This window comes from Clarias gariepinus, chromosome 18, assembly GCF_024256425.1.
Source record: "Clarias gariepinus isolate MV-2021 ecotype Netherlands chromosome 18, CGAR_prim_01v2, whole genome shotgun sequence".
Taxonomy (NCBI): domain Eukaryota; kingdom Metazoa; phylum Chordata; class Actinopteri; order Siluriformes; family Clariidae; genus Clarias; species Clarias gariepinus.
In genome coordinates this window covers 13,477,032-13,501,908 of record NC_071117.1, presented here as the reverse complement: position 1 = coordinate 13,501,908, position 24,877 = coordinate 13,477,032, and the positions used below count along the sequence as shown (strand labels likewise).

General features: G+C 39.5%; 2 protein-coding genes across 5 annotated transcripts in view; one reads left to right on the top strand and one right to left on the bottom strand.

Annotated features, from left to right (window-relative positions):
- itga6b (integrin, alpha 6b) overlaps positions 1 to 2,694 on the top strand; it is a 32,889-nt gene extending 30,195 nt beyond the window's left edge. The window contains exon 25 of one of the 2 annotated variants that reach the window (XM_053476587.1): positions 28 to 2,694. In XM_053476587.1, coding sequence (XP_053332562.1) covers positions 28 to 192 — 165 coding nt within the window. In that variant the 3' untranslated portion in view covers positions 193 to 2,694. The remainder of the gene's footprint in view (positions 1 to 27) is intronic. The other variant, XM_053476588.1, reaches the window with a different exon arrangement.
- A 1,261-nt stretch (positions 2,695 to 3,955) lies between these two features.
- Positions 3,956 to 24,259, bottom strand: ppp1r9alb (protein phosphatase 1 regulatory subunit 9A-like B). 3 transcript variants are annotated; one of them, XM_053476584.1, is made up of 20 exons: positions 24,149 to 24,259; positions 21,552 to 23,679; positions 17,040 to 17,172; positions 16,679 to 16,799; positions 16,391 to 16,495; positions 15,616 to 15,868; positions 15,316 to 15,468; positions 14,708 to 14,761; positions 14,396 to 14,625; positions 12,383 to 12,479; positions 11,712 to 11,847; positions 11,241 to 11,398; positions 10,242 to 10,590; positions 9,458 to 9,515; positions 9,284 to 9,355; positions 8,962 to 9,175; positions 8,348 to 8,392; positions 6,831 to 6,935; positions 4,460 to 4,648; positions 3,956 to 4,366 (listed from the first exon to the last, which is right to left on the bottom strand). In XM_053476584.1, exons 2-20 carry the CDS (start codon positions 23,505 to 23,507, stop codon positions 4,205 to 4,207), a joined length of 4,590 nt encoding a protein of 1,529 aa, XP_053332559.1. In that variant the 5' UTR covers positions 23,508 to 23,679; positions 24,149 to 24,259; the 3' UTR covers positions 3,956 to 4,204. The 3 variants fall into 3 exon arrangements, with proteins under 3 accessions (XP_053332559.1, XP_053332560.1, XP_053332561.1); XM_053476585.1 differs by lacking the exon at positions 8,348 to 8,392; XM_053476586.1 differs by lacking the exons at positions 6,831 to 6,935; positions 8,348 to 8,392.
- Between the last annotated feature and the right edge of the window lie 618 nt (positions 24,260 to 24,877).

The following is a 24,877-nucleotide window of genomic DNA, read 5'->3' as shown; positions in this document are numbered from 1 at the left end:
TAATCTGTGCTCTGTCGTTCCCTTCAGTGCGGATTTTTCAAACGTTCCAAATATGACGACAGCGTGCCGCGTTACATCGCCGTGAGGATTAAGAAGGACGAGCGCACACATCCGCCTGGGAAAGAGCAGCCAGCTTCCATGGAAAAGAAACAGTGGATGACGTCTTGGAACGAGAACGAGAGCTACTCCTAGCCTTATGCTACGTCGGTTGGCAATGCACACTGATATCCTGCTTTAAAAAAACAAAAAACCAAAGACACTTTTTTCTAAGACTTTAAGTGCTTCTTCTTCACACACCCTGAACGTCTGCATTGTAAATACCGTATGACTGACAAAAATGAAAGGAAGGATAAAAACCTGTATTATGTTTAGAGACTACTTAAAAACAAAAAAAAAACCTGATAAACAAGATGAAAAAACGGGATGGATATTTTTCAGCTTCGCTATGCTTCAATGATCTTCACTGTTACATATAGTCTGTTGTACAATGTATAATCACAATATTCTCCTTACACAACACAGCGGTTAGCAATCAATGCTACGTCTAATTACAGTGTAATTTTAGTAGTGTTGAGGCTTTTTAAAAGTAATTTACCAACACATCTGAGGTAAATGTTGATGTTCCTGACAATTTTATGCTATTTACACTATTCTTCTGCCTTTACATTTGGGTGTACACAAGACTTGTAGGCTACATGCTAGCTAGATACACTTAGCCTCATTTCCAGGCAGTCTGTTGCCTAGCGACAGTGTTCTCCCAGCTTTACCTCTTGAAGAAGCAGATTACATGCAAATTCACAACAAACTTTACCTACTTGGAGATATCACTGTAAAGAAATTCTGTTTTGCTAGCGATAGATAATAAACCTGTAATTTGGTTTAAAATTTGGATATTCTGATAATATTATGAACCGTGATAGTTTGTGCAAAAACTTTAGAAATCTAATATGGGCGCACACATCATTTTGTATAGACTAATCGTGTTCGGGGAACTGGTAGTTATTCTCTGGTTTTCACAAGCAAGCCAAAGATTCCTCATGATTATTATTATTATTATTGTGGCGAAATTTCTAACTCCTAAGTTTCTTTTTTTTCCCTATTTTTTTTACTCAGAATCATTTGATGAATGTAAATATGTTTTTCCCCTTTAACTGTTAATTACTGCTTAATGTTTTTTTTTTTTTGTAAAATATGTTTGTTTTATAATTATTATCATGAATTGCGAATATTGGTACTGACTTAAGTTTCACATTGACATTGCTGTACAGTCGTTTACTTCACTCACACAGGTCATTTATTTCAGGGCTTCGGGTAAAAGGACAAGACCGACTGAAATTTGTTTGTGCAATCTGGCGCCATTAAAAAAAAAAAGTATTATGTATTGATGTAGGTTGACTTAAAGATGTCAGAAACAATAATGGAAAGCCAGAAATATTAACCAAGAGGTTGTTACTGTTCGCAAATAGTTATTGAGGAGCGAAACACATTTTAGCACATAACTCATAAATTAGGTGCAAACTTTTTAATGTCCAATAAAGGAAATAAAGAGGATTTTTTTTAAACAACCAAAAAAAAGTTTATTACATATTTTATATTCTACACAAAATAAGAGAAGACAGTTATACGAGTAAAAACTACATTTCTTTTTCTATATAATCCCCTGCTACAATAAAGCACTTATCATGGTAGAACTAATTTTCAGCACCCATGATCTTACTGTCTGCTTCACATCTGTAATACTGGCCTCCCAGGCACTCCTTTAATTGCCAAACATGTAGAACCAGGTCAAGGTTCAGGGGATGTAGAAGCAGAATTCCTGTCCTGTTATTGTTCTTAATTTAGTGCCCACGCCCCCCTTTGTCTGCTCTGAGGCTGTAATGTTGTCATGATTAAATTTGCATGTGTTAAATGCGATCATAATTTCACACTTACAGTATAACAAAGTAATCGGAATAAATTTAAAAAGGTCAATTCGCTTTTTTTGGTTTTGGGTATATGGCTGCAACAAGGAGAAAAGGCAGGGAATTACTGCTGTAATTTACAAATAGCGCAGTGGGCAGCATGAGGTCGTGCATTGTCCTGAAAAAAAAAAAAAAAAAAAAAATACAGGATGCATTTGGAGATCAAACAAGGTCAGTTTTTCCTGAGAGCGTTCCACTCTCTGAATGTTCATGGGAACGACTGCAGTGAGTGATCTCACAAATGTACAACTTCTTTAAAATGTTTGCACCATTCAAATGTTTTATTGCACCCGAGTCTTATCACTGTACTGCACTTAAGGTGGTCTGTAAATGTCATCATGAGAAATTTTATCGGTCCCAGTTTGACATAAACACCCCTAATATTCTGCATTGGTGTGCTTTAGAACTCAATCTAGAAAGTTTCTGCTGTTTGTATTTAAGGATAGTGAAACAGGCACATTCATAAAAATATTTCATCTGTTTTTTTTTTTTACTGGAAGTGAGATTTATATCAGCCACAAAATTCCACACACAACACTTTATTTATTTTTCCCTCTATACTGTATATTATTTTACAAAAATGATCCCAGAATTTACATCCTTAACTTCATAACGTTAAGTCATATTTATTTTCAGTTGTCCTACTTCTAATCCATAAGAGTTTAAAAATAAACAGCTCTGTAAAAAAATAATTATTGCAATAAATCATTATGAATCCAAAAATAAAAAAAATGGAATAAAACAGACTGACCGTTCATGTAAAATACTTTTTATTTATTCTTACACATGTAAAACCATCTGTGGCATAAAAGACACTGAAGATCTCTTTTCCTGACACAGTTCCATCGACAGCATTGCTTCATTATTTACAGCTGACGATAAAAATAAGCAGATTTCTTTTTTTAAAAAAAGTAAAAAGACAAAGTGTACAATAGGGGAGGTGATGTGCACACTTAAACGTGCACACTCAAGTTCCACTCAGTAGGTTTGCTCACTAAAGCACTCTCGTGTCATGTGCTTTATAATGCAGACATTTACTTGCTACGGATTAAAGTTTAGAAATTAAGCTAAAGTGCAGGGTGCGCTCTAGCATTCACAAAGCACTTCAGAAGAAAAGAAACTGGATTCCATAAAATCCCTGTTTATGCCAGTTATGGACATTAAAACAGACCCAACACAAGCAAGCCAAAAAAAAAAAAAGCTTTGTGAATACCGGCCCTGATGAGAAGCTCTGTCTGGGTCACTTCAGTAACACACTGCTGCCCTCCAGTGTGAATAAATAGAAACTGCCTCTCTAGATTTGGTTTACATTCCAGCATCAATGACTCAACAAGGCTCCGGCTTGGGTTACATTTGATAAACTAACCACATATTTCACAGGATATGACATCATCATAATAAATGCCCATCATAAGCATGTGGCGTACCCCAGGGCTCAATTTTGGGCCCACTATTATTCATCTTGCAAGTGCAAATTATTTTTCATAAGCCGTCACTTATAGCGAATTGTTTTAATTATCCTTTAAAATAGTTATTTCTAGTATCTTTTTTGCTAGCAAACACAGATCCAGGTTTTAATTACACATTATAATATTTAGCTATCTACTGTACTTACTTAGCTAAAAAAAAAAGGTGCTTAGCTAACTACCAGAGCCATAGTGCTACAAGTTTCATTTGTTTTCCTATCATTATCTTCTTTAATGATATGTAATATTTTATGCCAAGCATAGCATCAAGACAAATTAGTGAGTTAACAAGGTAATGGTGATGTCATATACCTAAGCTTGTGATTTGCTGACTTATGCCTCAACTTGTTAATCCAAAGACAAGCATCACTTAGCCAAATCAGGACGTTATCCTTAAATTCGGATCAATCAGTAGAGTAAAATCTGCGTGATCTGTATACACTTAAATACTTTCAATTTAATACAGGAGCCGTGCAAGTCCCAGGTTTGGAAAGTGACAAATCCTAAGATATAAAACTCTGATAAAAAAAAAAAAAAAAAAAAAAAAGTCTTTACTTAACCATACTAACCAAGAGAATGTGCTAGGAGAATCTCATTACTTCCAATTGAGTGTGTTCCTCTTCCCATGATATCCAGAGTTGTAGTACATGCACACACACACACACACACACAACATCTATGACATCCAGATGGGAATCTTTGTCTTTGAGTCTTTGTTTCCCTGTTCGGGGGCTTTTCCCTGAAGTAAATGTTGTAAAGCGTACTGGCGATTCAGATTCAGCAGGCAGATTCAAGATTACCAGGTTTACTACCACCGCTCAGTCGGACCTCTTTCTCCTTCTTCGTCCTCTGCTTGTCCGACTTTTCCTGTGCCTTCTTCATGTCCCTCAGCTTCCTCTTAATGATGGATCGATCTCTCTGACTCGTCACCCCCAGCTCCTAAAACAGCATTATTACAAAGGTCGCTGTTTTATGTACCAGTGGCTACATCTGCATGTTGTAATGAAAATAATATCCATGATGAATTCCCACCTTAAGTTTACTGCTGTCCAAATCGGCCAGACGTTTGCCGTCAACGCCTTTGGCAGTGAACTCGGCTATGTACTGGTCCATGTTCATGCCCATCAACCAGTGACATACCTGCTGATTGGTCCATTCAGAAAGGGGGCGGTTCTGCCACAGGTGCTGCCTTGTGACCGGAGTAGGCTCATCATCAAGGGTCTGAAGACCAACACGTATGATAACACACATTTATATATTTATAATAAACATCATAATTTTTTGAATTTTTAAACAAGGTTTTTCAAGCAACAACATTAAAAAGGTATATGTAATTAGTAGGGATGGGAATCATCACAAACAACCCGATCAGATATCATCATATCATCTAGGTGTCGGTTCAATTTTTATTTCGATTCTGTAAAGTAAATATCACAAATTTTTTGTTACAGTTGTAAACAAACTTGGCCAATAATTTGCTCCTTCCTGTGCAATGTGGACGCAATATGTGAACAGTTTCGAGAGTGCCACCTGTAGGATTATAGAGGAACAACACCATATTAACACCTTAAATGCAAACTTATATAAAATGAAAAATAAAATGTTGGTCTTTCAGGCTGCTCCCGTTAAAGAGGTTTTTACACTGAATGCCCTCCCTCTTATTCTGTCCAGGCTTAGGATCGGCACTGCATCCAATGGCTGGGGTTTGGGCATTGGGTGGGAACTGAACCCACTCCTTATGCATGACAGGTGAGAAACCTACCACTGAGCCACCAATGCCCTACAATAATAATAATAATAATAATAATAATAATAATAATAATAATAATAAAAAATTTAGGAGCCAGGGCAACAATACATGAATTGCCAAATAAAATATCTATGATTCATCACTGAATCAATTGTTCTTCACATTCCTACTAATTAATATGACCTGTGCTTAATAAACATGATAAGTTATGTAATGTCTCATCACTGCCTTCAGTTTTATTTTAAAGTTACTATCTATTTAAACATTAACCCTAAAGTTTAATAAACCGTAACAATCCCAATGGGGGAACTTTGTTGTGGAACACCAAAAGGCATTTAATCATATCCCTAGACAAATATTAGCTACAGTATAAGACTTATTTAATCTAAATCCAGGACTAATGTTTTAACATCTCATTTAACCAAGGTGTTAGAATTTTAGGGCCGTGCACAGAATTTTATGAAATAAAATAAAACAAACACCAACAAAAGACTTATTTACGAGATTAAAAAAAAACAAAAACATTACCAACAAGCACATTCTTGAAACCAAAGCAGCTCCAATGCAAAATAACTGCTGAATAAACTCTAACTCTCGGTCCAAATACCAATCACCTCTTCTCTGCACAGTTACTGCTGCTAGATGCACCATTTAAGCATTATAATTATTTTTTGTGCATGCAAAGCAAATCAGTCTAGATGTCAAGGGCAGTTCTGTAAAAGCTCATTTAACAGTGAACTGTGTAAATACTGCAAGCATGTTACTGTGGTGCTATATAAAAAAAAAAAAGTTATTAGGACAAGTTGAATCTAGAGCAGATTCAGGAATGAGGACACAGAAAGTGCGAGCAAGAGGAGGAGAACAGAGTGATTTAGGGAAGATTTAAGCATTCTGAACACGCTTTTCTGTATCTCGCTAAAACAGTCTAAATCTATTTTAAAAAAATACAAAATAAATATATATATATATATATATAACATTCCCAATATAATCAATGAGAACTTGACTTGCTCTTGAGTCTCAGCGACAACTTCAACTCGTTGATCCTTCGACAATAAAAGCTGTTTATAGGTTATACACCGGCCAAACTGGATCTTCTGATATTTCAGGTTTACACCATGCAATGTGGTGGTTGTGTGTGAATACTGTATGTAAATCAAGATATCCCTCTATCCTAAATAGATCTATATTTCTATACTGTACGTAGGATGGAGATATACACACAACATTATTACCACCTACCTATTATTGAATAGGTCCCCTCCCATACCCCACTTTGCCACCAAAACTGTGTGTTCGGACACCTTCTCAGAACCAGCACTACCTTTTTTTTCTTAGCAATTTGAGATACTTGTCTATTGGATCTGACGAAATGAGCCAGCCTTCTATTCTCATATGCATCAGTCAGCCATGGCCACCCATGAAACTGTTGCTGGTTCCCACCCACTTTCAGGTGCAGTTGTAATGAGGTATTATAATTGCAGCTACTATGACAAGAGTAAAACTGTAATGTCAATGACTGGGAGACATACCTAATATTAGCCGGGTGTTCATACAGTAATGTGATGGCTGGCCGGTATATAGACTATTGTTAAGGAGTAAAGCGATCGATACAGTAGCTGCCATGACCGTGTGACCACTGGGGTCACTCACCTCGCAGGAGGAGAAGAAGCGCTTCTGGGAGTGTCCTCGAGTACGAGGGTCACTCAGTAAAGACGCCAGGGCAGACCGAGGACTGCTGGCGTTCAAATCGAAGCTCTGAAGCGGCCAGGATACCCACACACACACACACCACACACACATACAGTACAAACGTACAAACACATAAGCTTAGAGTAGGATAGGATAAAGTGAGGAGAATAACAAGCAAAGAATATTGGCCTTTCCTCCAAATAATAATAAAAATAATAATAAAAAAAAAAAACTTTATAGTTTTATAAGAATGACAACATGCCACATTTATTCCCCAGAAGCCGAAAAAAGAAAGTACAGTATGGTGTAAGTAAGAGATTAACAAAACAGGGAATAGATAACAAAAATTAGACAGATTTTTCTTATTGTTTCGTTTTTGCAAAAAAAAAAAAAAACCTACAAAAATAAAACTGGTTAATATTTATTTGAGTATAAGATAAAGGCCACAAATTTTAGGTTAATATCAAAGGTTACATTTCTTTTTTTTTTATTTTTTTTTTTTATAAATTTAGTCCTGTCCAATTCTTTTTTCCCCGATTTTCTCCCCAATCTAGTCGTGGCCAATTACTCCCCGTCACTAGGAGGCTCCCACACACAGCAAGGCTACTACAACCACTCAGTCGGGAGGACGAAAGCTATCCCGTGTTTCCTCCGAACCACGTGACGCGAGCCGACCGCATCTTTTCGAACTGCTCGCTCACGCACCGTTAGGGGCGGAGTAACACACTCGGAGGAAAGCGCTAGCCGCTCCTTCCGTGTGCGCGAGCTCACAGACGCCCCTGATTGGCTGTAGAGCCGTGACTAATGTGGGAGCACAAGTACCTCTCATCCCTCCCCCCTGAGAGAGCTTGGCCAATCAGCTCTCTCTGTGCCTCCGGCTGTGAGAGGAAAACAGCATCACCCGGGGTTCGAACCAGCGATCTCCGGATGATAGGGCGAGTGCTTTACCACTGCGCCACTCAGAGGCGAGGTTACATTTCTTAAGATCCTTTCACCAGCAGTGAAGTCTTGAAATGATGCATTCTGGAGTCACTGAGTTTGCAACATTAGACGATATACCATTCCTTCTCAGCAAGCTGCGACAAACATTTTAACCCGTTTTAAACCTGTAATGTCCGTATAAAAAAATGTGGCCACTTCTTAATAATAAAAAGAAATAGCGGTCTCCTCTGAGGTGATGTTACTATGTTAGTATGCTTGCAGTTATCTATTTGGTTAAAACTGGTAAACTACAAAAAAGTGGCACTACTCCAATAGGTAACAGTGCTACACATGCACACTTGCGGAGACCTCGGTTAGTCATGTAACTAGATCTTTAAGTAACAACCTCTCTAGCCAAGATGTAGTCGAGGTTTTGATGATCTATGACTACTCCACATAACACACCTCTCTAAAATGAGTGAGGGACTGAGAAGTATTAGTTTGCTACTGTCTATCAAATATGATTATTATATACTGAGAATGATTTCATACTGTACCAAATCTGAGGAGCGCGAGAGGCGAAAGTGCCAGGATAAGTTGCTCTGTTTCAAGAAATAGATTCAGGAACCGAACAGATTAACCATTAATCAGGTGATGGTCTCAATGGAAGTACAGTAAGTCCCTGACTTATGAACGAGTTCCATTCTGGGAGCACGTTCATAAATTGGGTTCGTTCGTAAGTCCATTACACCTTTGACACAAATATATACTCTCGGAATCCTTGTGATGTAGCAGGGTCAGCTGACCTGGTTTAAAGGGAGCATTTTTTTTTATTTGATTATATTAAACATGTGAGCTAGATTATGAAGAATCTTACATCAAGCAACTTCACGTGGATTAACAGTATAACAGTGTGATGTATGAGATGTTTGTAGTTATGGCCGAACACTGAACCAAGTTGCTATGTTAACATACTGTATTTAACATACTAACATACAATATTTTAGTGCACAATTCTAAACCTGTTCTACTGTCAGAGCCACTGTTTTGGAAAAAAAACTCGACACCACCTGACCAATTGAAACCTCAACCCAATACGACAGCTCCTACACGAATTCTTGTTTCACACATGCAAAATCAAAGCAGCCAACCCTGTCTGTCAATTTCTCACCTTATTTCTTCGTTCCGTTTTGTCCTCTGTGTGTCCCTCCGTAGGACTGTGGGGGAGACTGTAGCTAGAAAGTGACTGCTCCTTTTCTCGCTCCCTGCCTCTAGATCTATCCCGGTCTCCGAACCAGGAGAAAGGCATGCAGGATGGGATGGAGGACACGGAGTCAGAGGGAGAAGCGTTTCCGCTAGATTCGTCCACCAGTTCTCTGGAGCTCCTGCGTTCAGATGTGAGAAAACAGTATAAATGAAGTAGAACTAAAAGTTACCAAGAAAGAAACAGAACAGATTTTATGAGATAGAGAAAAAGTTTAAAAACAAACTACCTGCTCCCTACAGAACCCCGCTGCGTCTGCTTTTCTTGCTTGCGGCCTTTGCCACCAGATTTGCGCAAGCCACTAATGGAATATAAAAAAAATTTAAAATTAACACAACGAAAATGTAGTATATTTTTATTACATATTAAATGCATGTGGTGTTTAGAAATGCTTGAGTGTTACCCAAAATCTGGAAATCTTCTTTTGGACGTTCTTGTTGTTGAGCTGTCACTCTCCTCATCTATAAGAAAAGATTTATTTATTGTACAGTGTTCACTTAACTCTCATTTGGCTTGAACTACTCACCCATTCATCCACCCACTAATTCACCCATCCACCCACCCACACGCTCATTCATACACAGCAGAAAAAAAATTGGAAACACCAATAAGCCTGATTTGTGTGTCTTTGAACTGTGGGAAGAAACCGGAATAGAGAGAAGGAAACCAGAGGGAACCCAGCAAACATGCAAACAAAGCCCTGAAGGCAGGTGGGTTGAACTTTTTGATTGGTCAGAAGATGTTGATTTATTTCCATAACTGCAGCTTTAGACTGATCAAAGGGTAACTCAAGTTCATATTAATCTGACCATTCTAATACATTATAATATTTATAAAATAAGCTATTGCACAATTATAAAAAATATAAAATGTATGGGGTGATTAAGGAAGAAAAACAAATCGTTTACACGGTGGCTTTTTCTGTAAAAAGTCATTTGTTTAACATTTGCATAAGAAAAAGACTATTCTGCTATAATGCACGTAATAATTGCATGCACCTATAAAAAATTAATTGTTGTCCATTTGCTGTGGTATAAGCAAAATAAAACACCTCAGCATTTGTTGTTATAAGAAAATAATCAACTTTAGTGTCATTTTATGCATACCACTATCATACTATAACAGATACTAAAGTGTTGTATTCCTAAAATCATCATGATATTAACAACAAATCAGTGAAGCTGCACCTTTGCTCTTCCTGCTTTGGCTGCTCTCCTTCTTCTTGTACCTCTTGTTACGGAGACTGTGAAGCAGGCCAGTGGATGATTGGCTGGACGCGGGAGAGTGCGGTGTAGATGAGTCTTTAGGAGGAGATAAGCTAGACCGGGTGCTGCCTTCTCCATGAGGCATAAGCCCCTGAAGAGAGGGAGAGCTGGACAGATCACCTCCCCGTTCTGCTCCAGGCTTTATTCTGGCCTGAAACTCAGTCTTCTGCTCATTGCCTGGCTGCACAACAGGTACGGGTATAGAGAGGCTCTCCAAGTAGGATTGTCTCTGGTAAGTTTCATTATTGTTATCGCTTATACTCTCTTCATGCTATAGAAAGAAATAAAAGAAGGAAATGAAACAGCCTTATATATTTTAGAAATCACGGAAATTAAAGGTCTGAGATAATACTATACAGTAAAAGCCATCAAATAAAACACTATGACTAACATTATTGCAACCGTTCTACAGTACAACTGCCATTTATGACCAACAGTTAGTTTTATTATCGGGGGTGAAAGCAGTTCTTAATTTTTACCAGCACTACTGTATGTGATGCAGAGTGATACATATAGTTAAATGTCCCAGTGTTGTTATTCTCTATTATCAGCATTCATGGAATAGCTCCTGTCCAATCAGATTGCTTGGTTCGAACTAACTATTGTATAACACACAGTTTCAGATGAGGTTCACTTTCTCGATCAGAAAATAAAATTGAGAAATACTTTTATTTTGCATTTATTACTGTATTTATGGTCCCAAATTTAAAATAACATTTCAATGCTTAAATAAAATCTTAAAATTAAATATTCAATACAAAATTTTGAATTAAGTACTAATTTTGGTGAAGCAAAGTTTGCGCATATAGGACTGGTCAGCACTATGAGTTGTTGTGCAGATATACTGTAATTTGAAAACATATTTTTATCACATACGAGTGTTAAATGACCAGGTAGAACGCTGGTTATCCTGGAATTTACCTGTGATTGACTGGTGGACTGTGTGCTCTTGGCGGACTCTCGGAGTTTGTTTCGAGATGGCCTTTTGCGCTGGACTCCCTGTGCGAGCCTGGCTTTGGCTCTGTAAGCGCTGCAGTCTAAGCAATCTGTCCGGGGTACCGCCTCCCCCAAGTCCGCATCTGAGGAGTGACGTGTAAAATCATAATCTGCTTATTACTTACAAACAAGAAGCAAACTTGGGTCCTCAGCATTTTAAAGGATTAAGCCATTGAACTGGACATTTGTAGAATATTTCAGCAAAACGTCAAATACTGTATATATTTTAAAAAAATAATAAAAAATCTTTACATTTTGTGTGGTATAAGCTTGTAATGCTCTCAATGAGCAAACCCAACTATTATAAAAGGCTAGTCTAGTTGATGGAAGAGACATTATAAAAGTGATTATGATCGATAAATGAGGATGTAAGACATGGTGGAGTTTCTGTGCTACCTTGGACAAGGTAGTCTAAAGCTGGGTCATTCCTGTCTGAGGATCCTGAGGTGGGGCTGCTCTGCTGGCTCTCTACTGCTGGACTGCACGACTCCTCAGGCTGATCCGAACTCGCTCGACCTTCCAAAACAGCAATCTGAGCAGCGATAGACGAAATGTAAAACATACAAATGCATTTTTTTATTAATATAAAAAAAGTCATACATTGTTTTTCCATTTACAGTTACATTCAGTGTACTGGACCATCTGGACCATTCTTGTTGTTACTTTCATTATCTCTCACAGTCAATACTTTTTCCCTTTCTGTTGAACTTAGTAAGACAACATTTAGAATGCAAAGCCAATGGGGTCAATGTGAATGCATTCGTCACCAGCACATCCACTAGTTCTACATTTGTACGCCTGAAATACCCTCAGAATCTACTTCAAACATCAAGGACATTATTAAAGAAAACTATTTCAGACATTTGACCTTGCGGCGACCTTGACCCTGTTCGCTTTCACATGTCACAAATACTACACGATTATTAAAATGTTGCAGACAAACATTAATCCTAGGCCTAAAAAGAACTGTTATAAAATCACAAATTAGCATATCATCATCTGTGGTAATGCTGCGTTCTCTCTGCACACTATACCTAAGGATAGTTTCACATCGGTGTAAGATTTACCTGTTCATGAAGCTTTCCCAGAGTCTTCTTATATTCCCTCTCTCTGTCCTCTAGCCGTCTCTTTAGATCATCCTCTCTTTTCATAAACTCAGCCTCCCTGCAAATGGAGTACAATTAAACTCACTCGCTCTCAAATCCATCAATTATTAAAATGCTTTTCTGCTAAGTTACCCAAAAGTCTCTTCTGATTGAAATGGGCTAGCAAGCTAAACTGAGCAAACAGCGTTTCGTTTAAATCTCACTGATAGAGGCAGAGAGAAATGCTTAAATAATTGATGTTACTATAATGCAAAAAATATTATGTGACTTCCAACATGATGAGAAGAAAGGCCAACGTTTTATGTAATTAGATAAATTTTTTGCAAGTACTGTTGAATCAAAAATGGTAATTAGCTAACTGCTATGAAAATAGAATGTTAATTAGCTTGTATTCGCTGTTAATAAATGAGATTTTAAGTTAGATTTATACAGCATGGGCTTATTTGCACCCGACTGAAATTAAAACAACAACAACAAAAAAATCTATACAATTTGCACCTAATTTATTTACGGCTAATATTCACCTTGCAGCTAATCATTACTTCAATTCAGCAACTCTTTTTAGTGGACCTAGCAACTAATATACAAAATATACTAACGTAATATTAAGTAAGGTCCTAAAAAACGGTGTCTTTGCTACAAATTACAATACTTATTTTCCAACATACTCTGCAAATAAATTCTTTAAAAAATCCTACGATGTGATTTTTTTGGATTTTTTTTTCTTATTTTGTCTCTCCTACAGTAGTTGAGGTATACTTATGATGAAAATTACAGGCTTCTCTCATGTTTTTAAGTAGGAGAACTTGCACAATTGGTGGCTGACCAAGTACTTTTTTGCCCCACTGTAAATCATTCAACCAATCAGCACGATTCTAAAGAACAAGGACAAGTTCATGTAACATGCTACAATATTTTTATACTGTGTATAGCCAATTGTGTTAGCACCCTAGTACCTAGATAATATTTGTTGGACTAACAAACGAATTAGACTTACGAACGAATTAGACTTACGAACAAGCTCTCGGAGCAGAACTCATTCGTATCTTGGGGACTTACTATAATTAGAAAAACTGCTAGCTACCTTGGTTACTTATTATTTAACAGTTAGTCCAAACTTACCACCAAGTTGTACTTAGTGTAACAACTTTAAATCCTCATTTTCTATATTGGTTCAATATAATCTTGGGTTAACTTTAAATACACCTCGTTCATGTTAGTTCACCCATTCTTAGTCTTTCAGCTACCTTTAAAACGACTCTGCCAATGTTTATTCAATATTTAAAATTTAAGTCCAGTAGCAAACCAAGACTGGGCCAATTGTGTAAAGTGGGTGACCAACATAGCCAACAAAAAAGATCTTGGGTCTTGGTGTGTTTTCTACGTGGGTCCGAAGATCTTGGTTGATTAGACTAGCATTAACTAGCTAGCTGGAAAACATGCCTAACTATTAAAGTTAGACATTTATATAAGTAATAAGTTCAACAATATTATCTAAGCTGTCTGCTGTCAGCGCACTGTAGTATTTAGTTAGATGACTATGTTAGATAATGGTGCTAAATAAGAAAATTTTGGGTGTTGCTTAATTTGTTAAACATGCACACTTTTCCCCCATATTTGACCATTTGTTACAAGGTACAAAGTTCTCTGAGGTCCCACAAAGTGTGTAATTTATTTCATACCTCTAACTACCCGTTTTACTCTTCTTCTGGACATATCCCAATAACATCTATGTAAATGAAGCATTGTCCTGCCATAGGACAGCAGAACTGATCAACTTATATGAGGTCACGTTAGACCTATCAGAATGTCTACGAAAATTACCTTTAAGAGTGTAAAAATGCTATACAATGTAGTCAATGTTCTTGTCAATTTTTTTAAAATACCCATTTATTTGTTATTTCAATCAGCAATATTTTGCTTAAACAAACTAGATCAAGGGTGCTTACTCAGTGCTGTACAGTATGTTCTTACCGGTCCTTGTGCTCTTGTAGCAGCATGTTGGTTTTGTCGTACTTGACCTGCAGTGATTCGTGCTGGCTCTGGGCCTCGCTGAGTCGCTGGTTGATGGTCTTGCAGAGAGCCTGAGCATCGAGCCAGTGTTTCTCCAACTTCTCTATTCTCTCTCTGCTCTCGTTCACGCTTTTCTCCAAAGACGCACCTCGAGCCTCCCAGGCTAAGCGGTCGGCTTCACACGCTCGAAGCTACAGAAACACGAACAAACATGCTGTTACTGATTTGCAATTACGGATGAACAAAAGAGAGCACGGCTGGGATTCTGCTCACCTTTTCTTTCATCTGCTTCAGCTCTGTTAGAGTTGTGCTGTGCTTCATTTGGAGCTGGAAGAGAGATTGGTTAAGCTTAGAGATAGTTTAAGAAAGCTTGCATTGAAAGTGGTGCTTTGGACGAAGGAAACGGCTATGGTTTGTTTAGCATTAACAGATTATATTAATGGTGGCACTGCACAGCAAAAGTCATTACTCACCTACTCACTCATCTTCTAAACCGCTTTATCCCGTATTCAGGGTCGCGGGGGGGCTGGAGCCTATCCCAGGAGGCTTAGGGCACAAGGCGGGGTACACCCTGGACAGGGTGGCAACCCATCGCAGGGCACACACACATACACAAACTCACACACACTACGGACAATTTGAGAACGCCAATTAACCTATCCTACATGTCTTTGGACTGTGGGAGGAAACCGGAGTACCCAGAGGAAACCCACCAAACAGAGGAAAAACATGCAAACTGCAAGTCTTATGTGACTAATACACATTGATTTTCATTTTAGAACTTTTTTTTTTTCAGAAGCCAGTTGTAGAAGCTTATGACTTTAGCGATCTTGACTTTAATTTCATCCAGCATCCAATTTTACAACTTTCCTCCATCATACCTCTTTAAAAGTTTGGTCCAGCTCGGTGTAATTTGTGTCCTCTGGAATAATAACGCCTTGATTCTTCAAGTGTGCAAACACCTCCTGAGTCAAATCAAGAGTCATGTCTTCTTCTCTGTCATCCTCCTTCTCTTCTACTCGAGTCGGGCTATTCTGTATAACAGCATCAAACAATACAGACTAATCAGACACTGATATAAAGATCAAAAGCAAACGAATACCCAAACACATGCACTTTAATAACCCTTAATTTATAGCAATGTCTTTTGCTTTCTCTTTCGCTCTCCTTCTCTCTTTTACCTCCTCCATGGCGTTCTTGCTCTGTTCTTCTACTAGTAGCTGGCAGTCTTGCTCGCCCTCATCGTGTCGCTGCAGGAGGTCAGCTGTTTGCTCTTCTTGAGGTTGGACAACATTTTCTTCATCCTCTTCTTCCTGCTCGGTAGTGTCATCATCTTGGACCTGATTTTGCGGGCTCTTTTCTTGCTCCAGAGTTTCACTGATCAATCGAGCCACTTCACTCTCAACCCCTGGCTTTTCTCGGCCAATCAGAAACCTGCAAGTGGACACCGAGAGCATGTTATCTCATGTACGTACAGTAATAAACTGAATCCAGATACACCGATTAAGGAAGTCGATCTTGTATGCTGTGGAATTGTGTCGAAATCTAGCTTTGACCCGTTCAGCACCACACCGATGTAGAAACGCTCTTATTTTTTAATAAGTTTAACTTTGTAAAATCCTCCCTGGTCCTTCTATAAAATCCTGCCATGCTCTCGGGTGTGCGTCCCTTTACTGGAAGCAGTAAAGGAAGGTAAAACAGATAAGCCACAAGTGCTATAAATCATTAACCGATCACCAGGTCTCAGCATGCACTATCACTGAACAAACATAAGCACGCCCTACAATCTATGACCACTACAGTTAAGAGTTCACAGTAAGAAGGTACTGCTTAATAAAGAAGCTCTACAGTTCAAGTTCTGATGATAAACTGACCTCGCCTTGAATTCCTTAACAGTAAATGATTGACACGTTATTTGTTTTTTTAAATCAAGCATGTTTATGTGTGTATTCTTACTTTACAAGTCCTCTGGTGTTCTTGAGGACAGTGGCAGCAAACAGCTGGGTGACTCCTACCAGGCTGATCCCATCCACTTCCACGATCTGATCGTTGACTCGAATACTGGCACACACACACAGCACATAAAACTGATTCATGACTCATTGTGTTTAATTTAGTCTTATACCGACTAAGATTTTAGCCAAGACTATTAAATGTAAAGCTGGACAAAATGAATTAACAAACAGCTGGCACAACTGGCTCATCATCTTAACATGAACATTTCTGAAGCTTGGGGTTAGGTACCGGCCATCGCGCTGAGCCGCTCCTTTCTCCGTAATGGTTTTGACGAAGATGCCGAGTTTCTCCAGACCTTGATCGGCTCCGACCCCCATTCCTATAATACTGATCCCCAGACCTTCATCTTCTGTTTCGACAAAACACCATGCACAGAATATATAGAGTGAAGAGAATGACTAGTGAAGGTGAAGGTCTAACGCATACCTGGAATTCTAGATTATCTCCTCTTTTCAAACAAGGCTAATATTTCCCTGCACCCGATAAAACTAATTTCACGTGATACCTAAAACACACCGCAAAGACTAAACCAAGTACAGCCTGTCCCTTAACAAGTAACAACATTTTTTTTATATGTTTAGATTTCTACCTTTCTGAATTTCCACAGGGAAGACGTCCATTTTCTCCACCCTCTTCTCCAGCTCGTACTCGGCTGACGCGGATACGGGGTCGACCTCTTCGTTCCTACGATCGTACTCATCGTTGGAATATGTACTGAACACCTACAGAGAAAGTGTGCACGTATGCACACACAATAAACTTTCATTTAAAATCCCTTAAAAGATTAAGGCAGACAATGACAGTTCAATGTGACCCAAATTAGTTTTTGATTAACATATAGTATTAACCATGAGCATAGTTCCCTACCCTATAATCATGGACCGACCCTTTGCAAATAGTATAGTTTAAACTCTTCAAATTTGAATATGCATAATTCTTCGGCTATATACTGGACGCAGTAAATTCCAACAATTCAATTTATATACATGCATTGATCAGCCATAGCATTTAAACCACCTAGGTTTGGGTGCCCCTTGCGCCACATGGGTGGCTCTGGACTCCGCAGGGGCCCTGGGGGTGTGTTGTGGTGTCTGTCATCAGGATGTTGGCAGGTGGTCCTTTGGGTGCTGCAGGTTACAGGGTCGATCATCCATAGATTGAACTTGTCTTGTTTTTGCTCAATGGGATTGGGAGTTTGAAGATCTGGGAGTTTGAAGGCCATGTCAGTGGCCTTGAGCTCTTTGACTCCTGGCAGGCTATGGTGTACTGGGTGCTCTGGTTTCTTTCCATCGTCGCAAGCATTGACTTTTTTTCAACGATTTGTGCTGCATTGGCTTTTCTGTGGGATCTGACCAGATGAGCTGGTCCCTGCAGGTACTGTATGGGTAAACCTTGGGTGCCATGATCCCGTCACCAGTTTATCAGTACACAACTCATAATCAACAGTGTGACTGGTATGTGGTGGTAATATAATGGCTGATCAGTGTACATATTACATATATATTTATATTTTTACTTAACGTTATTTATAAGATGGTTGTGGCTTGTGGTTTCCAACAGTGTAACCAGAAACCCCCAGACTCCCTGAACTCCACTTTGAGAACCACAGATATAGGCAGTTCCAAATGCAAGTAAAAAGGGATCCCCCACGCCAATTTTAGCTTCAGAATTTACTACATTGCTGGCCGCGTGTTTGAGTTGATGGCTGTATTAAACATACAGTATGACTGTTGATTCCAAGTTTAATTTGGCAGAGTAAAGACGATCAGATAGAGTGTGGCCTACAAACAGCTAATAAAAGAATCATATAGACTATAAATCAGTTACTAGTCTAAACTGGCACAACCAGGCCACTCCCTTTTCCTTTGCTCTTTTGTCTCTTATGATCAATCAAAACCATTTTTAGTGCTACTGTATCATGTCCATAATCCATGTTCAGTATATATATATATATATATATATATATACATACACTGGGAGATTTTTAAAGCTATAGGGAAACTTATACTGTACCAGACAACACAGCAGCTCCGCGGCCCGGTTCAGGAATACGTTTATAATTTTAATCTGAAACATTATATTTTGTCATTTCTTTTTAATAACAACTGTAGTGATAAATGTACAGTATAAAAGAATCTCAGTTGGATCGCAGTGAACTTTCGATATGAGGATTAAGATGTTAATATGAATCATATTTAACTGATACTGGTGTTACAAGCTGGACTCTTAATGCCCTGTATCACAAAACAGCACTAAACATTATCAGATCAGTTTTCCTTCGCTTTATCGTGTCTAAAATGTTTCATTACTCTTTCCGTTTAAGTCCTTCATGTTGTCAGGAGTAACCGTGCACCTTTGAACAATGTCTGTTCTTCAGCAGACGTACACAGAGAGTCTCTCTCACTATCTCGCTCTCTCTCTCTCTTTCCCAAACACAGCGCACAGTTTATTCTTAGAGACAAGCAAAGATGAGATTTATAACTGCACGACTAGATGAGAGTGAGAAACCACAGGAGTGAGCACAGTAATCAGGTCACACATTAGGCTCGGATTCCTCAGTGCTTTTTTGGAAGGAGCTGCCGTGCCCCAGGCTTCGGATTCAGCTTGCTAATAAGCATAGCGAAACCTCGGGGTGGAACTAGTCAAGGGTGAAATCTCACCACCACAGCGCAGAAAGCGGCCCGATTTAGCCGCACCTGCTAGCGCTAGACGTCTTGACTTCTCACTCTGCGTATAGTATGTGTGATTACGTAATCTTATAATGCAAAATGTGAGGCGTTTTGTTCTTTTTGAGGGAATATTTCGCATAAGTGACCTCGGACAGTAAATAATGGTGCTGTAAGACTGATGCAGCGTATGCTAAAGACTGTTTACTGTATACGGTGCAGTTACGAGGGCCATGGAGAAACCTGTTTTATAGGGCTGGAGATAAATACGGTTTGACTCTGTCAATCAAAACAGGATGTTCAACAAACAAACAACTCCTGATTCGACCTGGTGTAACCCCGAGGAATACAGTTCATTAATTTACCAGCTACACCTGGAAAGGAACAAGAGGGAGAAATTGAAGTGCGTGCCATAGACAACAAGGCAAAATGAGCACTATAAGAAATACTCCATATAACTAAACAACGATAGAAAACAGATACAACATAATGGGAGTGTGTTAACTGTGAAAGAGAATGTGTTATATGCTAAAGAAAGACGGACAGAGACAGTCAGACACACACAGAGGAGTCTTTCTTTTCTGAACAGAATCTGTGCCTTTCAAGTATTCCACGTTCTCATAGTCCAACAGAGTCACGTGACCTTATAAACAATACACTTCCTGTGTGATGCCAACCAGTCCTTACACTCCCCCCTCAGTATGTCCATGCTTTGGCATCTAGACAACTGCATGACCTTGCAGAAACACATACAAATCGGGAAACCGATATCTTCATGTCAGCATCCTGTGAGAAAGCACTCACTAGGGCATAACCTGTAGCTACTGCACGTTGCGGAACAGGAATCGCTGGTAGGCATGACTGTATACTTATTCAACAAATGCAAATATTCCTAAACAGCCCTGAGGGACTATTACTGTTTTACGGTTGTTTACGATAAATATGAATGATTTGAAGTTGTTGTTCACGATCAGGTGACTGAGGAGGTAATCTCTTTTGATTTTCCTTTTTCTGGTTCAGAAATTTCAACTTAAAGCTTTCACTGATTGCAGCATTAGGTAAGCGTAATGGGAGTTTGATAGAATATAATAAGGATGAATGTACAGTAAATGTCCTAAAAATGAAAAGAGTATGCTCTTAACACCCACCAACTTTAAACATTATTAGAATTTGTATCCAAATTCCTGAATTACCTTGGTTCAAGGTTAAGAAATGAAAAGTTAATCCAGGAAATCACAATACCGTTAGATCTCCTCTTATATTGCGATATCTATTTAATTCCACTCACACCTGCATGAGCATTAAAACCTATCTGTCCTCCAAACACTTGTTGGGTTGTCCCATGGCTTCCACTGAATCCTAGTGGTTTAGCTTTCATGCACTTGTCTATCTCTTAGCAGGAAAAACATTGATGCTGGAGTTGGAAGTCCTTTACATAAACCATGCAGAAACCACAACAGGCAGTATATAAGTAAGATAAGATCTTATAATTATCCAACATGGACCCATTGTGGTAGGCTGTTTTTACAGCAGGAGCAGGGCCAGTCAACGTGTATAGATTTGCAACCAGATGTCAAAAATGATGGTAAACATGGTACTGCTCTTTATTAAAATAATCTGAAAACAGTTCTCCTTACAGGACCAAACATGATGACATAAGGAACCTTAAACAACATCCTAAGTACATACAGCAGGATGGGATTTGTGTGAGGTCCTACTGTACCTCCACCATAGACCAAGATTATTGCACCGAAACCTTTTATTTTTCTCACAAGCATGAGCTCAAGTAGCTGGAATTAACCTTAATCCACCATTTGGTTATCACCTGTGAAAAAGTTGTGGCCAATTCCAACCGTTTTCCAATTCAAGCTAACTGCTTGGCACATAAAATAAGCTACACCTAAGGCTATTTCTCTTTCTTTCTCCATGTTTCTCTTTCCACATTATATGTCAGAGGCCGAAAAAAAAAAACGAAAAAAAAAAAAAAAAACGACATGCCTGAATTAAATGCAAGCTCAGACAGGACCTTCGTCCAAAAATTGTTTCCTCAAACCTGAGTGCACTAGTTACTACTAAAAACATGTGAGGAACAGCAAGCCTGATCATGGGTTGCCAATATTGCACAACATGGAGGTACTGAAAACACTTTTACCAACATGTGAGATCTTGTATAAAAATGTAGAGGAAGGATGTGCATACACAAAAACACTTGCCAACAAAAGGAGGTTCTGGGAGTGACCAAGACAGACAAGCAGGCCTTTGGAAAGTCTTGTGAGACAGTTTTGGTTATGATAATAGACTGGGTCATACACATTGTTCAGAAAAACAGAAATCCTCTGTGTAACACAGATTGTATTAGCTATGCATTTATCTATTGTTGGGGTCAGGTAGGAATTTTTCGAGTCAAGACAAAAACCTGAATAAATTAACCCTACCTTGATAGGAGCAGTGGAGAATCTGATCTTCCTCCTTGGGCTAAGCTCTTCTTCATCGGACAGCCCTGAAACCTCCTCATATTTCTGCAACTGGTCATGGTCTGCCTCACTGTCCTGTCCATTTTGCTGATAGTCCAACTTACTTTCCCGATCATCCACAAAAGCAGCATTCTCAATACCACATATCAAAGGTCTCTTCCCAGCAGAGTCCTCATTCACTTGCTGTTGCCGTTCTTCCACAGTCCCGTCTTCAACATCATGTTCATCGTCCTCCTCCTCTAAAGCCACGTCATTCTCATCTCCCCCATTCTTCTCGGTCTCCCTCTGATTTTTCTGTATGGTGCTTTCTACTTCTTCCATCAATTTCTTTTCAGCTTTCATCTCACTGTGCTGACATAGTTCCTCTGGAACTTGCTTTCCCATGTCCTGTACTGCTTTCACCTTCTCATACCCATTTTCCTCCTTCTCATACTCATTTTCCTCCTTCTCATACTCATTTTCCTCCTTCTGCCCCTCTTTATGCATACTTTTACCCTCAAGCAATTTTTCCTGCATTTCCTTATCTTGGTCTCCTACAGTCATTGTTTTGTCCACCCCCTCCTTCTTTTTCTCCTCCCCTACCCTAGAGTCCCTCCCTGATTCATCTTCATGATATATCATTTGGACCTCCTTGCTTTCTGCGAGCTTCTTGTCTGAAGGAAACTTTGTGGTAGTTTGCTCATTAATGACTTCCTCAAAAACATCATCTGCATTGCGGTCTTCCTCATTGCTCTCACCCTCTGATGATTCATTATGGACCACCACTAACTCAGCTCGAACTGTTGAAAGACCCGGGCTACTAAACTTCTCCTTGTTTTGCTTCCCTTTGGAGACGTTCAGTTCCAAAGATTCATTCCCATCTACTGAAGAACTGACCGAACCACTGCTTAGAGACAAACGATGGCGCTTCTCACTTTTAAAAAGGACAGTCGGTTCAGTTGAGACAACAGAAACTGAAGTTCCATTAGTGTTGTCCAATGTGGTGTTGGTGCTTTGGTTACTCCAATCAGGACTTTCTTCTGCACAGACTCCATTCACTGGCATGGGAGAACACTGGGACTCTGTTTGTGATATGTTAGGATCTTCCTGGCAAGTAGGGCTTTCAGGCCAAACAGAGTAGGATGTCGGAGAACTGTCACTATCTGGTGATAGTGGAGGGTCTGAATGCTCACTGTTTGGGGACGACGGTGGTTGGGAATGACTACTTGGACTCTGTGAACGGGTTGAAATAGACGGTCCGGACAAGGACTCGCTGTCACTGTCTAACATGAAGCTCTCCAGTCTCCTGGATATGGGTCCTGCATTTTTCATCATCACCGCAGGCTTGTGTTGTGGCTTTTCACGATCAGTTGTTCCTCTGTCCTTGTCTACCTTTGGTTGTTTTCCTGTTTCCTGAATGTGGTCAGTCTTTTCGGTTAGCTTCTTTACACACCTGCCTTCCTCCGAAACACTACGCGAAGACGATCTGCTGAGAGATCTTCCGGGTACATTTCTGTCTGTCGGTAGTCCACTCTCAAAGAGCTTTCTGGTCTCCGAGAACTTCTCAGCCAGTGCAACTTTATTAAACGAGATGTCCTCCGATTTCCTTACCACTTCCGAGGTGCCCGATTCCACGCTGGACGCACTTCCCATGCTAGATCTGTACGACGTGGTGCTTCGTTGCGGTTTAACCGGTCCGGGTTTGGTCTGGTTTGCACCGTCCTGCGGTTGCTGGGAATCCATTTGAAGGAAGATGTTCTTGATTTCATTCACCCGGGTACCTGAGGGTCTCCCTCGACCCTCGCTGCCTCCGTAGGAGTAAACAATAGAAGGTCCTTCGAAGGAGCATTTGATGGAATGGAAGTCAGATTTGTACGCGTTTCTGTGAGGAGAGGCACTCCTTAGGACTCGGTCACTTTTGGGTTCACTTTTGATCATTTTGGAAGTGCAAATCAAGTCGTGCAAAAGAGGCAAAAAAAAAAAATAGTATAGGATAAAAATCAGCCTGTGGCTTTTAGGTGCGTTTCACTTTCATGTTCTATGCAGAATTTGACAGGACCGGTCTGTTTTCTAGTTGCACTGGATTCTTGAATACCACAGGTGCTGTTATCTAAAGAAAAGAAAAGTCAATTAAAAATAATATAACTAATATATATATATATATATATTAATAATATTTTTTTTTTCAAATTAAACATTAATTCTTCAAGCTCTATGACCTGATAAACATTTCCTCATTAGACTATTGATCATTGGTTTAGTGCTATTCAATGGTTAATAACTTTGCAGATATTAATTATTAATTAGGAATGTTTTATGTTAGCCAAAACAAACAAAGTTCAAACAAGAAAACTTATTCATAGTAACATTTTAAATCCTGATAATAAAATGTTGCGCATTTGCAGATCTCTCTAAAACTAAAAACAATGCTGGTGTGTGTGTGTGTGTGTGTGTGTGTGTGTGTGAACCAGGACGCTGTTCCCGAGCTGTCTTTAATTCAGACAAGGATTCACTCCTAATCGATACCGATAGCGCACTTTATATCACAGGCTGCGACGTGAAAACTCGATCAAACTCACCGTAACTCCAGGCATATCAGCACAGGACGGACTGACCGAATGATCCACATTCAGAAGCGACCAGAGCAAACTTGTCCCAGCCTTCAGCGCCTCGCTGCCTGCAGCCTTCGCCCTGTCTACAGCGAACAGCGCGCGAGCGGAATAAAAAAAAACGCTTATCCTCGAGTGCGCGCTCCCGCGACAGAGGGTTTATCGGGGGCGCGCCGACGTGTGCGCGTAGGAAGGAGGAGGAGAAGGGGGTGTTCCCTGGAAAGCCGTGGGAAAATATTCCTAATTTGCCTACCATGTTCACTGAAATAACTGGCACAAGATTATTCTAAGTGGTAGTATGAGCAACAGGAGACAGAAATGATTACATTTGGTTAAAAATAAAAAGTTGGAAAAGTCACATTTAAAACCTGCTCCCTCATCAAGAGGTCACCACAGTGGACCATCCGATCTATAAACAACTTTGGCACATGTTTTACACCAGAAACTGTTTCTCTCTGATGTAACCCTCTGAATTTATCCAGACTTGAGACTGGCGGTTTGTTTGGGCATTGGGTTGAAATCGAACCCGAGCCTTCCGCATGGGAGGCAAGAAACCAACCACTGAGCTGATTGTGCGTATTGTATTCAACTATACTAAGATTCAGTCTACGCACTTGATGGGAGGGTCAGACGGAAGGGCATCATGTATAAATCCCAGGCCAAGTTGTCGATGCCCGCTGTGGCGACCCCTTGATGAGG